General features: G+C 41.5%; 1 protein-coding gene and 1 pseudogene across 2 annotated transcripts in view; both read right to left on the bottom strand.

Moving 5' to 3' along the window:
* LOC146462444 (uncharacterized) overlaps positions 1–16,106 on the bottom strand; it is a 138,326-nt pseudogene that overhangs the window by 77,728 nt on the left and 44,492 nt on the right. The window lies entirely within an intron of this gene.
* Positions 157–16,106, bottom strand: part of LOC146462448 (uncharacterized) — a 201,068-nt gene continuing 185,118 nt past the window's right edge. Inside the window, exon 8 of the mRNA XM_085085567.1 lies at positions 157–1,736. Coding sequence (XP_084941693.1) covers positions 680–1,736 — 1,057 coding nt within the window. The 3' untranslated portion in view covers positions 157–679. The remainder of the gene's footprint in view (positions 1,737–16,106) is intronic.

Here is a 16,106-nt window from a genome sequence, read left to right on the forward strand (position 1 = left end):
ACCTCACGTCATTTGACATCGGCCAAACCTTGCAAACCTTCCCGTTGTCCTTTCGTGTTTCTTATCGTTCGTTCGCAAAAGAGGAAAGTACTTTTATTTTGTCATCTGTTCGTTCTCTATGGGTGTGTACGGTCTCTAAGCCAATAGCAAGCAAAAAAAGGCAGACGTTTACTTTTAATAATTGTTTATTTGTTCCTTTACACATACATTCCTCTCGAGAATAAATATGGAATATATTGACACTGTCAGGAAAACAACATTTTGGGTTTTAGCTCTGAGAGCCATGTTCGGAGCAGATTATTATATACACCTGTATTTTGTGCAAGTATTTCATATTTAAACACATCAGTATTGGATTGATTGTTAGAGCGCTTTTCAATTGAGCATGCAAAGTAAACATTTCGCATTTCCTTTCCTTCGGTCTATAAATGGTTAAGTTGGCCACTTTCTCAATTATTAGACATCAAATCAAAAACAATCCTGACTTACTTAAAATGGTTTTCCGCGTTAAAGGCCATTTACTTACATTTTCTTCGTGGTTGATAAATTCATTGTGTTGTTTACTTTTTTTTTTTTTTTTTTTGAGGTACGTTAACAGTAATTACTTTGGTTACGGTTTTGTGATACTCAATTGAACACCGCTCTCTCTTGCTAAGGGGTTTTCCGTGTGTCGAGCGAACTAAAATTTAACTTGACAGGGTACATCTTGTAGTACATCCCACAGGTGTGCCACGACTTGTGGTCTTATATTGTTATCAGCAAGGTACAAGTAAGTGAGTTTACAATTTTTATCTTTTAGTGCATCACACAGGTTTGCTGCTCCTTGGTCTCCTATATTGTTACCAGCAAGGTACAAGTAAGTGAGTTTACAATTTTTATCTTTTAGTGCGTCACACAGGTGTGCTGCTCCTTGTTCTCTTATATTGTTATCACCAAGGTACAAGTTAGTGAGTTTACAATTTTTATCTTCCAGTGCATCACACAGGTGTGCTGCTCCTTGTTCTCCTATATTGTTATAACTAACGTCCAAGACAGTGAGTTTACAATTTTCATCTTTTAGCGCATCACACAGGTGTGCTGCTCTTTGGTCCCCTATATCGTGATACCTAAGGTACAAGTAAGTGAGTTTACAACTTTTATCTTTTAGTGCATCACACAGGTGTGCTACTCCTTGGTCTCCTATATTGTTATATTTAAGGCACAAGTTAGTGAGTTTACAACTTTTATCTTTTAGTGCATCACACAGGAGTGCTGCTCCTTGTTCTCCTATATTGTTGTTACTAAGGTTCAAGTCAGTGAGTTTACAATTTTTATTTTTTAGTGCATCACACAGGTGTGCTGCTCCTTGTTCTCCTATATTGTTGTTACTAAGGTTCAAGTCAGTGAGTTTACAATTTTTATTTTTTAGTGCATCACACAGGTGTGCTGCTCCTTGTTTTCTTATATTGTTATTGTCTAGGATTAACGCAGTGAGTTTATTATTTTCATGTTTTAGTGCATCACACAGGTGTGCTGCTCCTTGGTCTCCTATACCGTTATTCCCCAGGCTTAACTCAGTGAGTTTATTATTTTCATCTTTTAGTGCATCACACAGGTGTGCTGCTCCTTGGTCTCCTATACCGTTATTATCCAGGCTTAACCCAGTGAGTTTATTATTTTCATCTTTTATTGCACGACCAATCTCTACACAACCCAACCTACCCATACCGTTATGTGACAAATTCAAGTACAAGTCTCTGTTAACATTTTTAAGGGCATGCAGTACAGCTGCACAATCTAGAGGTGCTAGGGAACAAAACTCCAAATACACTCCATGAAAACCAATTTCTGCCAATTTGTTTTGTAATGTAGATTGCTGCTTTACATTGATCTCATACAAACATTTACATACGTTCAGGGCTAAGCTCATGTCTACCTGAGCTGGCCAGCAGGTCAGTATCCTTCCCTCTCTAAACAACTTAAACTCGGGTGGCTCCTGTGTCGACATAGGAAGAAGTTCACTAAAAATATCAACATTGGACATTTCTTGGTCTGGATCAGGCTCCAACAGCCCAGCCACAAACTGTATCACTACTTGCCATGCACCTTTGTTGATGTGATCAGCAACAAATCTTCGCAATTCCTCTTTAGTCATGGTGTCCGTTACATGCTTAGCAGCGAAAAATTCCTGCACTGTTAAGTGCAGGAAACAGTATTGTGCTTTGGGCTGTTCACTAAGTAAACGGGGCTTGGCGTCGGGTAAACGGTGAAGCAGTCCACAATCCTCCAGTCCATCAACTTCGTTTGATTCAAAGATTAATCTTCCTTGTTTAATGCCATTAAAAGCGATTTTCCCAGTCTCTTGAACACCATTTCATTTTCGGGATGAAGCTGTTTAAATGGTTTGTACATGTACGTCCCAAGATCGGTTTTAGAGCAGCTGTATTTGTCATCACGATTGTGCTTATGAAAGAAAATCTTGACGGTCATGCTGTAAATTTCGGTCATCTTTGTTGGGAGTTGCAGTCCTCCATCGAAGATACAGATCGTTATCAAGTGTAGCAAGCAATGACATACGATAAAACAATTCACGGGGATATAGCACAGTGAAAAGAGGTTTATGTTTGTGCTGATGTGTTGCCATATTGTTTCTTTCGCGACGCGATCACCTTCTGTAAACTTCTCCACATAGTCCTCAATTTGCTCTGATGTAAATCCAAGAATTTCAACTGTCCTTTTGAATTTTAGGTTTCTAACACATTCCACAGCAGTTGGTCTTGTTGTCGTTATCACCGTAGTGTAACGAGTATGGTTACATGAAGTACAAGTCTAGTTCCCGCCTTGCGTGTCACGTGACCGAGCTTGTAGGAAGCCATCTTGAAGTTTTGTCGTTGCTGTTCAACCGGAATAAATAAGTTGTGTTTTGCGGACTCTGTGTCTTTCCGCCTGTCGTTACATGGTGTCAGAAGTTTCCCGGATCCACACGTCACGAAAAGGAATGATTTGTGGCAGAAGCTACCGAATTTATGCCTGAAACCAGTGTTCAAAATAGCGAAAGGCCGGCTTCAAGTTTGATAACCATGGCGAATTTCCAAATACCTCCTCCTGACATACTCGAGCTAAACGATGGTTCGACAGCGTCCAATTGGCGAACTTGGGTTTCTGCTTGGAATAATTACAGGCTGGCTACGAAGCTAGATAAAGAGGAAGAAGCACGCCAAGTAGCAACACTTTTGGCCGTAATTGGAAAAGAAGCGAACAAGGTGTTTCGTACTTTCACGTGGGCCTCGCCAGACGACGCGAAGAAAATCGCTGCGGTTGTAAGCAAGTTCCAAGAGTATTGCATTCCCAGGGAAAACACTATTTACGAACGTTTTCTTTTCTTTACGCGGGATCAGCGGGAATCTGAAACTGTTGATCAATATTTGACGGAGCTTCGCCAAATTGCAGCAAATTGTGATTTCGAGTCAATCACACCCGATCAGCTTCTCCGGGATCGACTGGTGACAGGTACCAAAACTGCCAAGGTACGTGAAAATTTGCTCAAAGAGAAGAAATTGACTCTTGAGAAAGCTATAGATATCGCTCGTGCCGCCGAGAGTACGGCTGTTCAAATGAAAGTTATGTCTGCTGAGTCTGGATTGAGTGCTGTGAAAGAGAAAGAGAAAGAGCAGTCAGAAAATGTCCCATCTGTCAGCAGTGGCTGGATCAAGGACTGCAGATTCTGTGGTAGGAACCACGAAAGACGTAGCTGCCCTGCCTTTGGCCAGATTTGTGCATATTGTAAAAAAAGGAATCATTTTGTTGTCAAGTGCCCAGCAAAAAGCAAGGTGTCTTCTGTCCAAGAGCGATTTTATTTAAGTGCCGCAGGTGTTGGAAACGGAGGTCGTGAGATGGTTACCCTCACTGTATCAAAAGAGTCTAACCCCCTTTCAGGTCACGATGTAAGCTTCTTGATGGACACGGGGGCTGAATGCAATCTTTTGCCCTTGGATGTGTACAAGAAGGTGACTGGCGATCTGCACTTGAATTTCCTCAATGCACGCGGCAAGTCAATCCTGGTTTTAGCTAATGGAGATGAGCAACCCATCGAGGGCAAAGCCACAGTGTATGTCTCCCGCAAAGGAAACGCACACAAAATTGAAGTCAATGTAGTCAGGGGCCATGGGTATGAGCCCATACTGTCTAAGCAGACAATGCTGGAAATGAACTTGATAAAGATTCTAGACAGTGACCGAGATCCACGCGTCAATGTACTGAAGTCCGACACAGAGCCATTGCTGGAAGAGTATGACGATGTATTTGAAGGCCTTGGAAAGTTGGACGGACAGTACCACATTGTAACAGACGAGTCCATCAGACCTGTAGTGCATCCTCCGCGGCGTTTACCTGTTGCGATGACTGAGCGAGTTCAGCGGAAGCTCGAAGAAATGGTAGCTGCTAACATAATCGAACAAGTCGACCATCCTACTGACTGGGTATCCAGTATGCTAGTGGTGACCAAGCCATCCACCGAAGCTGAGGGGGAAACCAAATTACGCATCTGTTTGGATCCCAGGGATCTGAATCTTGCCATAAAGCGTGAACACTTCCCGATGCCGACAATTGAAGAGATTGCAACTAGGCTGAATGGGGCAAAATTGTTCAGTGTTTTTGATGCCAGTAATGGTTTCTGGCAAGTGGAACTTGACGATGAGTCTAGTAGTTTAACAACGTTTAACACCCCGTTCGGGCGCTACCGTTGGAAGCGAATGCCATTCGGCATCAATAGTGCGCCGGAAGTTTGGCAGCGCAAAATGCGAGAGCACATTGAGGGGCTTAAAGGAGTAGAAGTAATTGCAGATGATTTTGTGATCGTTGGATTTGGCAACACACCTGCTGAGTGGCAGACAGACCATGACCGGAATGTGCGTGCCTTCCTAGACCGTTGCCGTGAGAGAAACCTGAAGTTGAACAAGAAGAAAGCCCGACTGAGACAGCAAGAAGTTCCCTTCATCGGACACATTCTAACCCGTGAGGGACTGAAACCAGATCCACACAAGGTTGAGGCAATTGTGGGGATGCCAGACCCGACTGATGTCCAGTCCTTACGTAGGTTCCTGGGCATGGTGAACTACTTGGCAAAGTTCCTCCCACGTCTATCCGAAGAAACAGAAGTCTTGAGAAAACTCACTGAAAAGGATGCTGAGTGGTGTTGGCTGCAAAGTCATACTGATGCTGTGGCCCATGTCAAGGAAATGATTGTATCTGCACCTGTACTTGCCTACTATGACGTGAATAAGCCAGTGGTCATTCAATGCGATGCTTCCCAAAGTGGACTTGGTGCAGCTCTGCTACAGGAGGAGCGCCCAGTGGCTTACAGCTCTCGTGTGATGACTCAAACGGAACAAAACTATGCGCAGATTGAAAAAGAGCTACTCGCCATAGTTTATGCTTGTGAGAAATTTGATCAGTACATTTTTGGAAGGAGCAATGTAATTGTGCAGTCAGACCACAAGCCGTTGGAAACCATATTCAAGAAGCCAATCCACAGTTCGCCAAAACGCCTCCAACGCATGCGTCTCCGCTTACAGAACTATGACATCCAAGTGGTATACAAGAAAGGAGAGACCATGTTCTTGGCTGACACATTAAGTCGCGCTTACTTGGAAAAGGAACCAGTGAGTCAGACCCAGGACAGTGACGTCCGTTCTGTCAGAGAACGACTGTTCGCTTTTGAGTTAGAGCAGATTAAAAATGGTGAAGATTTAAGTGTCTCCCCCACTCGCTTGGAAGAGCTGCGCAAGGAGACTGCTCAGGATGAAGAATTACAGACCCTGTCTGATGTTATTCATGAGGGTTGGCCAGAGACCCTGTCAGAAGCTCACAAATATGACCGGCGTCGGAGGCAAGTAATTGAGCTGTATTGGAACAGCCGTGATGAGCTGACCATAGAAGATGGATTGGTATACAAGGGTCATCGCCTTGTGATACCATTTAAAGAGCGTTCTGGTGTTGTAAAGAGCCTGCATGAATCACATATTGGAATAGAAGGAACATTGCGTCGTGCCCGCGACATTGTTTACTGGCCTGGAATCACAGCCCAGCTCAAAGATCACTTGTCAAGGTGTGGAATCTGTAACCGTTATCAGCCCGAACAATGTAAAGAGCCTTTAAAGCCTCATGATGTACCTAATTTGCCATGGCAGAAAGTTGGTGTTGATCTTTTCGTGCTGAACGGGCAATCATTTTTGATAGCCGTTGATTACTACTCTGGCTATTTTGAAGTGCAAGATATGAGTAGCACCACCAGCAACCGTGTTATCACCATTCTAAAGGCGTGGTTTTCCAGGCATGGTATTCCTGTGACTCTCATCAGTGACAATGGGCCCCCCTTCAACAGTGAAGATTTCCAGACCTTCAGTAAGGAATGGGATTTTCACCACGTCACATCAAGCCCTTATCACGCACAAAGTAATGGTCGTGTGGAAAATGCAGTCAAGACTTGCAAGTCATTGCTGACCAAAGCCCGAGCTGATAAGCGTGATCCTCTGCTGGCGTTACTTGAGTGGCGCAACACACCAACTGAGGGTATGAATGCTTCTCCTGTTCAGCTACTATATGGTAGGCGAACACGCACCCGTCTCCCAGTAGCCAAGCAATTGTTAACTCCACAGGTGATAACTGATGTCCCCGAAAAGATCAAGATTAGAAAGCAGAAGCAGAAATACTACTATGATCGTCACTCACATGAACTGCCAAAATTGCTTGACGGTGATGCCATTAGAATGCGATTGCCACGCGAGAAGGAATGGTCACTGGGGCGCGTCATTGGAGAGGAGGGGACCCGTTCCTACTTGGTTGAAGTGAACGGAAAGCATTATCGTCGGAACCGCAAATGGCTCAGAGCAACACCCGAGGAGTTACCGGAGTCAGTGGAGACAAACCTCGACATGACCGATCCAATGGAACTGGTAGAGTCAAGTCCTGCTGAGCCGCCACAGGCAATGATACCATCATCACCAGTGGTTTCTGAGCCTCATACTGAAGGTCGTCCAGTGCGGGACCGCCGCCCCCCAGTGTGGTTAAAAGATTATGAGTGCTGAAATAAGACACTGACTCTGCCTTGTTGCCCCTTTTTTCAATTTGGCTTTATTATGTACTTTTGCAGGGGCGTTTTAATATAGGAGACTTTCTAAGGCAGATTTGAACATTATGTTATTGCTTTTTTTATTATCATTAACGTTCTGTATGCATAAACTAAACTATTAGACTTAGGAAGGGAGATGTAACGAGTATGGTTACATGAAGTACAAGTCTAGTTCCCGCCTTGCGTGTCACGTGACCGAGCTTGTAGGAAGCCATCTTGAAGTTTTGTCGTTGCTGTTCAACCGGAATAAATAAGTTGTGTTTTGCGGACTCTGTGTCTTTCCGCCTGTCGTTACACGTAGAACCACGGAGAAGTTTTCCTGACACTAGCTTGCTGTAGAGACAACGGAGGGGCATTTTCGTCTCCCCAGTGTCCTTGTAATATGAGTCATCTTGGGCTACGTCTGACCTTGCAGAGAATTCATCAATTCCATCGAAAATCAAAAGTACTTTGGTTGGGTTCTCTTCAATATAGCTCCAGACATCGTCATCCAAACGTCCTACTGTTTCTGCGCGGTCCAACAGCTCATAAAGATTGAGGTCTGTTTCCGAGTTTAAATGTCTGAATTTCAAAAGGAAGGCCATGTTAAAATGCGTTTTCATCTTGGGGTGACCGGATGCCCACATTCGAAGAAGCTTAGTAGACAGCATCGTTTTGCCAATGCCTGGACGACCAACAACGAGGACATTGTTGTGCTGCGCATCAAAGATGTCCTCTGGCCGTACAGACTTGGACTGACTCGCATTGGGTGTGGGGTACACTTTGAGTTGTTCCCATCTATCTGTGGGAAAGTCATAGTTCACTCTGCCTTCGTGAATTACTGCATTTACATATATTTGGTCCGTACTCAGATCTTTAGCTTCTGGGCCTTCACCTGGATTAGTTCTGAAGGGTTGTTGAAGACCTGTAAGCTGCTTCGTGCCTGCTAAAACATCGTCCTTTATCTTTTGTACGGCTGCTTGCAGTTGCAAATTATCTGGATTGAGGAAAAGAAAATGAACATTACATCAGCCAGTTTGTATGTCGAGAAAGCTTTGCGCAGCCAAATATGTATTGGGGATAAAAATCTGATCGTGATATTCTATTTCACAAACCGCCAGATTCCTTTTCTGTACTGGTTTCGCTTTTTGAACAAATTTTCAGTACCAAACTGTAGCCAACGACCCCCCCCCCCCCCCCGAAAAAAATTAATAAAAAAAATAATTAGTTAATTAATTAATTTAAAGATTAACACAATCTAGGAGATGGGTATTACAAACAACTCTCAGAGCCGTAGCCTTAATAAAGATAATAGTTTTATGGCAATTTTGTAAAGAAGACAAAATCGTGCCACTTCCTTTTCGTTCTGAGGTTTATCTTTCCACGAGACGATTATTTGGTTGCGTATCAGAAGCAGACTTATATCCACATCTCTTATTGTCCCGACTTTTTCATACACGTTTCTTGCTAGAAAATTAAACTTGCACAGGTTTGCAACTACCCTAATCTTAATTCCTCACATTCAACACTTAAAAGTTTCAAGTCTAGATTCTTCACAACGTTTTTGCTTTGGAACGCTTGTTTACTTTTAGTTACTTTCAATCAGGAATTGTACAGCATCGCTGCTGTCGAATATTATACCAGGCCGCGCGCGGTGAAAAGAAAACGACCCAGAAACGTTTTTACTCTTGATGTTATGACATTTTTTCTTTCCATGAAGAATTATGTGTATAAGTTTGGCAAAACTGTTTGTTATTTCGTGGTCCATGCATCATAACGTATATCTCGCACTTTTGTAACTAATTACTAATAATTAATGAAATGGTTCGGTGCAACTTCTTTATACGTAATTCTCTGTAATTCCTTTCACAAACACAAATACTTCGTCTTTAAGGACAGCGAGAACCGTTTAATTATTAGACTGCTTCCATGAAGTCTACCCAGGTCAGCCTTTTCCATACATGAAACTAACTGGAACTAACCTTCATCCTTCTTTTCTCTTCTTCTCCTTTTCCTTCTCTTTTCCTCACGTTTTTCTTCTCTTCCCTTTTTTTTCCTTTTCTTCTCCTTTTTCTTTCTCTTGCTTTCTTTTCTCGTCTGCTCAACTTTCTCGCTGATGTCATCTGAAGATCAACATTCAAAACAAAACCTAATAAACATTCTTTGTAATCTGCCATGCAGCCATGAATGTGAGCCACATTTTGATCACCTTTGCGGTTTTTGAAAAACGATGGAAGACGGGCGGGCAAGCAAGAAGAAACGAACGAACGAAGGAAGACAAAGAAAAAAGTTCTAAAGCGTTCATGTTAATGTTAGGTTTTCCTGCCAATGCATTAATTTTCAATTTGATGTGAGTGCATGAACAAAGAATTACTTCACACTCTTAATACCCTGTAAGTCCCCCGTTTCGTCTCTTTCCCATCTTATCTTATCGACCCCCCCCCCTCCCCCTCCCTTTTATTTCCAAGCTTGAAACCATTGTTCAATAGAGAGACACCCCACACATGTGGCATAACAAATAAATCATTTTCATAAATTGCAGGGATTTTATTGAAGGCCAGCCGCGGGGCAAATTGATCGTCTAAGAACACAACTTTTTCCAGCTGCTTTAAACATCGCAACCACTGTTTGTAACAAGAGATCATATTAAGGTTAACTATTATGCCTAGGTACAATAAGCTCTTGCCCAAATGATGAAAATGTTAATGAAACCCCTGAAATTGCTACCTGTAATTTTTTCACAGACCAATTGCCAACAGATCCATTTTGATATACATAGCTAACTGGAACTGACCTTCATCCTCGCTTCCTTCTCTCTTTCTTTTTCTCTTTTTTTTCATTTTCTTTCTTCTTGTGCTATGGGGAATATCCAATTCTTCCATTTCAGTGCTCATGTGCTCACTGACGTCACCTGAAAATTAATATTTAAAATGACTTGGTAAATTTTAAAAATAAAAACACACAACATGCATTTGTGTGGTTTATTGAGCAATTAAACTCATCAACAATAGATGAGCTTGGGAGCTGGTGTGTAAAAGGTCAAAGCCGGGCAGCAATCAGGCACGGGGAAGGTTTATGGCAACCCTGCGAGCAGCCACCACCAAAGGCACCGTCACACTGACACCCAATCAGTGGAATACTTACCAAGGGAAGGCAGAGAGGGAAAAAGGCTTGAAAATAAAGCAAGTAAAATGGCCTTTCTCACAAGCCAGCAAGCAAGCAAATGCAAAGTGAACCATGGGAAGCCCCCAGCAGAGAGCTCAAAGATCGCCCCTGAGCCACGACGAGAGGCGAGCACTGACCGGCATTGTCTTGACTTTAACCTTGCCTAAAATAATTACATTTAGCCACATGAAAAATTCACTCTTTTCTTTGGGTTAAAACCATCAAATGTTCATTCAATAAAATGATAACCAAGTATATACACTGTAATAACCATAATAATAATAATTACAAGTTACATGAAATTATTAGAAACAACAGGCAAGAAGAGCTAAACAAGAATATTTTTAAGGCCAGACTCAATTGATCATGTCCTTCAGCCAGCTTTTCCAGTGATGACATTTACCTTGGCTATAGTGCAGCCATCCTTGGAAAACACGAGGATCGTTAAGAATGTTTGCCACAACAGAGGCTGCCATGGTACTTGCAAAAGCCATCCAGTCACCACTTGAAGGCTGAGTTGGATCTCCAAAACTGGCCACGCCTTTTACTATCACCCATTCTACCTTGTCATCATAGGCTGCTGCATAAAGACCTGAAATAGGAAGACAGATAATTTGAACTATTGATGTGCTCTAAAAACATTTATGATTCAAGGCAAGTGGTAGGCATATACTGTAGTTAGGCATAGTTGGGAGGGGGGGGGGGGGGGTGGGCGTTGGTGAACAGTGTGAGAATATTCTGGCAATATTCTCACACCACCCCTCCCCCCACCTATGTCATGCCTCATGACTACTGGATAGGTTCAGGTTCATTTATTTCACACTATTTACACAACATTAACATTGAAAGAAAAGTATAGTTACAACAGATTATTACAAGATAAAATAACTACAGTACAAATTATAAAATGTGTGTGGTGGCCAAAGCAGCATGTGAAATCACTTTGAAGTCAACAAATTGGGTTTGAAAATCTGGCTAGTGCTAATATAAAGTATAGCAGGCCTGCGAACACAGACATATTTCCGGCTGTCCCTCTCTCTGCTGAAAAAAACAGCGTCTGCAAACCCAAGTGGCAAAACAATTTCCATGACGTAGAAATTCTTAGCCAATCACAGTTAATAACCTGATAAAATCACAGAACCAACACACAAAATTCCTGTGCGGTGTACCTGTAACTCATGGAAACACAATGGCGGACAGTATGGAGGACGCGTTTAGCAAAGTTTGCGAGGTTTTCGAGGATTCAATCAAGTTTGTTGTAGAAAAGGAAAAGGCTATTTATGTCAATTTGCAGATGGCATTTGGCAAGTTGTTGATTTACCAAGCGTTGCCCATAGTGTCACTGAAGTGTTATGTTTTCGTCTGTGCAGTCCACTTGTGAGGAAAATATTGTGGCACTGATTTTTCCATTGACAAGCTAGATGTTTTCTCAGGCAGCGCTAAATAAATGTTATCTGTGAAGACATAGTATCTGTGGATTTCGTTACTCATGGTTCATGCTTATGCTATTTATCTGCAGTGAGATTGCAGGATGTTTGCAGGATGGATATAAAAGTGCCAGTCTAATTGATCCACACGTCTTTACAAATCTGATAATTGTTGTCACTCGCTTTCAAGAGCGATGGCTTTTTGCAGTTATTTTCAGCTCTCTTGCTTCCTATCTGAAAAACAGGTATTGTGTTCTTGGAGCTGACATGTATCTCCATACATGTTTTGTGGCTTAGTGCGCATCCGGCGTCAAAAAATGTTGACTGCCTACAAGAGTCCTGTAGTTCGCAAATAAATTGGTAATAAAAAAATTCATAGCTTAGCTGTGCTTAATGATGTTTATCTTGTTCATGAAGAGAAATACTCAAATATATACCAAATGGCGGAGAGAAGCGACAGCTAGAAATATGTCTGTGTTCGCAGGCTAATAAAATATTGCCAGATAAATGGTTTTTTTTGGCATTTAACTCTGACCATTGTAACCTCTCAAGTGTAATATGAATTATTACTCTACAAAGGAAAGGTTGGAGCTAGCCAATAGGTAATAGCTGTACAGTATTAAGAAGAAGGAGTAAGTAGATGCATCTAAGCACAATATAGACTGTCTAAGATACACTCTAAGCATTCTTGAAGAAATTCATCAGGCTAGTGAAGATAAACAGTCGATTGAAATGTTCTTAAATCATAGCCAGTCTTAACGTCTTATTGATGCTGACAGTTTCGATGACTGTCAGCCATCTTTATCAAAACTTGAAAACATGAAAAGTGTCAGAAGCCTTAAATAGGCTTCTGAAGGTGTCAATTATTGTGATAAATGTGCAAAGTCACTCTTTAGATGCCCCCCTCCCCCCCTGTCAGAGATCTTTTCTGCTTCCTTTCTGTGTTCTGTGATCCTGGTTCCCAGCTGTCTCCCTGTTTGACCGATATATACCTTTTCGAATTGGCTGCATGCATGGAATTTTCACAAGAACCACCTGCAGAGCTTCTACCAATGAACACCATAAATCAGCCATAACAGACCACGTCTGTCAGAACAATCATTGCTGCCGATAGGCAGCCTTCGTATTCTTGAAGCCATCGAGAAATTTTGGTTCGACGGTTTGGTTCGACCCATCGTTCGCATGAAACGGCCAATCAGAAATCCTGTTTTATGGCGCAGCCAATTCTAGCCAATCAGCAGCTGTCTTATAAGAAAAATTGACATGTGCTTGCTCAGCGGAAAATCGTGCTCGCTCAGCGGAAAATCGCATGTGCTCGCAGCAAGATATAAATACAGTTGATCAGAGTCAAGGTTTCGCTGTTTACGGGTGAGTTTTGGCACTTTTTGCAGATCCATTATGATTACTTCTATTTGAGGAAGCATTCATCAAGGTCATGAAGCTTTCAGTGAGCATTCTAGAGGCAGACAGTGTGCATTTATGTCACTTGCAGCTTTGCTTCTCAATCGATCGAATTCGGTCGATTTACAGTATGCAGATTTATGGACACAAACAAATATCGATGACATCTTATGTCATGGAGATCGCCAAGTATTTAGTTTACTCTTTCCACGTTGCGCTAGATAGACAAAAGAGAGTGTCACTAATCGTTCTAAGAATCAGTTAAAAAGCCCTTATTATTACATGTTGCGTTAGACAGTGGTATTCGTTTAATACACCTTCCGTTTTCGTTAACCAATATATTTCTTTTCCACTTTTAGCAATTGCTACAAGCATAATCCCAGCAAAAGCCTTAGGAACACCAATAGCTACTTGTTTATGTTATACTCAAAGAACATACATGTAACCATGTTATTTTGCAAATAAAATAAGTTATATTTTTGTTGAAATTCTCATTGTCGTATTTGCATTCAAAAACACCTTAAACGGCAGCACTCACTTCTCAATGAGAACTGCTAGTATTATGAATTGGGAAGCAAGTGAAATAGCAGGAAAGCGACAAGTTTAAGCGATGGATTAAGGAAAGCATATGTATTAGATCGAACACTCCTACTATGAACAGGGACGAGTGAGCCTATCAGCTTTCTCCCATATGGACACAAGTGATCTCCATCCCCAAACCAGGGGGGAGGGGGCGTGTACAGAGTGACTTTGCGCATTTATCACAATAATTGACACCTTCAGAAGCCTATTTAAGGCTTCTGACACTTTTCATGTTTTTCAAGTTTTGACAAAGATGGCTGACAGTCATCGAAACTGTCAGCATCAATAAGACGTTAAGACTTGCTATGATTTAAAAACATTTAAAGCGACACTCTAAGCATTCTTAAGGATGGTGCTTCCTAATACAAAGGTATATGACTATGCGGGAAAAGCAGATCTTTATACGGGCTACTAGAATCCAAAAAGAAAACTGGGGGTAGCGAGACATTCTTTAGAGATAATTAAGCAACAATTATTCTAAAAAGCAAACAAAACAAAAACAAGAAAGAAATACAAAGCAATGTATGGTGTTTTTTTTTTTTAATTGAAGCTTTATTACATTTATCTCTGAAAAAATGCATGGCTAACCCCAACTTTCTTTTTAAATACCAATTATTACATGTGATGCCCTGAGGACAGCACGTGGCTCGATATCTTCTTCGTTTTTCCCTTTCCTTCATGGTAGCCTGAAATCTGCACATTTTATTTATTCATTAAACTCTCTTCTCTCCTAGAAGGGGTCTATTGTCCTGGTTGTCTTAAACAAAAGCGGCCCAATCAAAATCTATTATCGGCGTGTATATCACGATGGAGGGGACCTTATCATCCCTACCTCTGTGACGTCAAATCGTCATTTTCAAGATTTATTCATTAAACCCGGATTAAATTTGTGGTGGCCATATTGTTAACATGTTGTGGACTCAAGTGTGCCGTTTCCAAACAGAAAATTAACCATTTTGAAGTGGTAAATAGAAAGAATACATATGTAACTTCTAAGAAGCACTCAACATTTCCTGGCAAAGGAATGGTGCTTTGTTTGACAGTTTTAGAACCACAATGCGCAAAGGAAAGGTCACTGATAAGCATGACGTTATGAGAAAGGAATTTCCAGTATGATTTCTAGTAACACAGTGAAAAAATATCACGCAGTAATGGAATTTCCGGTACAACGATTAAAGAGGTGTAACACAAGAACGCTATCTTTGTGACTCAAACTATTCCATTAGCTAGGATAGTTTTATAAATCTGCGACGCACACAGCTACAGCATCACGCGTAAATGCCTTTATAGGCATCTTGTTAACAAAAGCACTTGCTAAGTTCAGCTTTCTCCACACAGTTTTAAACCACACCGAAATATAGACTCTGCATTACTAGGCACCGCCCATAAGGAAACCCAAGTATCTCAAGATGCACAGAACATACATGCATGCGCTGTAACAAAAGTTGGCAACGTCCTTAAATTCAGTTTACTGTTGCTAATAGACTTTGTACATGTAATACACAAATTGATAGACAAAGGATGCAACAATTTCTTAAAACACTGACCTTCACCTTCTGATTCAATAGCAATAGCTTCTGGATATTGCTGAACAACATCCTCATGCCTCCAACCAGACCTGGGTGCCAGTCGCTGGCTCAGAATATCACCATCACGGTGCACTCTCACTTCTCGCTCATCTGGGTTTTCCAAAGGAGCAACCCAGCCATCATCAATATGCCTGATAAGCTGACCAATATTTCTACACACAGGTGTTTTGAAGCCGGAAGGTGTTGTTAGCTTGGAAGATACAATGACATCTCCTAGTTTGGCTTTATCAGGACTTAAGCCACTGCAGGTACCCACTAAAAATACAGCCTTGGGACGCAGGACCTTGACTGCATTCTTTACAGCTGTTGAAGAACCACCTGGCTCTGCAGACCCTTTGGAGCATTTTATTAATGCAATCTTCAGCTTCTCCTGGTCACAGCTTCCAGTTGACCCAAAGTACACATAACCAATCTCTTTGAGCCAACTCCTGACAGGTTTATCAAGATAATGGAAACAGCTTAAGAACTCATGGTTCTCTACTGTCAGTAACAGAACATCAATTGGTAGATCAGCATTGCTCCATTTTTCACTAGTGTTTGGAAGCTCGCTTGTCTTTGGAAGCTTAATACTGAGTTGTGGAGGGCTGTCTTCAGACTGCAGTGAAGAGCTTTTCTTCCTCTTAGTTTTGGCACCTAATGGACAACAAGCAAAAAAAAAAAAAAGAGAAAATGAAAATATTAAGCAAACCAATGAAAAAGAATACATTTATGTTTCTTTAATTAATTTCACTATTACAGAAAGTAAATTTAAAGTTAATTCAAAAATTATTGACAAAAATACTGTATATACTAGTAGTAATCAAAGATTATAGAGTGCGTTCGACAGCCCTAAGTTGTGCGATTGTACGGCCTGCT

Source organism: Pavona decussata, unplaced genomic scaffold, assembly GCF_977016875.1.
Source record: "Pavona decussata unplaced genomic scaffold, jaPavDecu1.1 SCAFFOLD_187, whole genome shotgun sequence".
Lineage (NCBI taxonomy): Eukaryota > Metazoa > Cnidaria > Anthozoa > Scleractinia > Agariciidae > Pavona > Pavona decussata.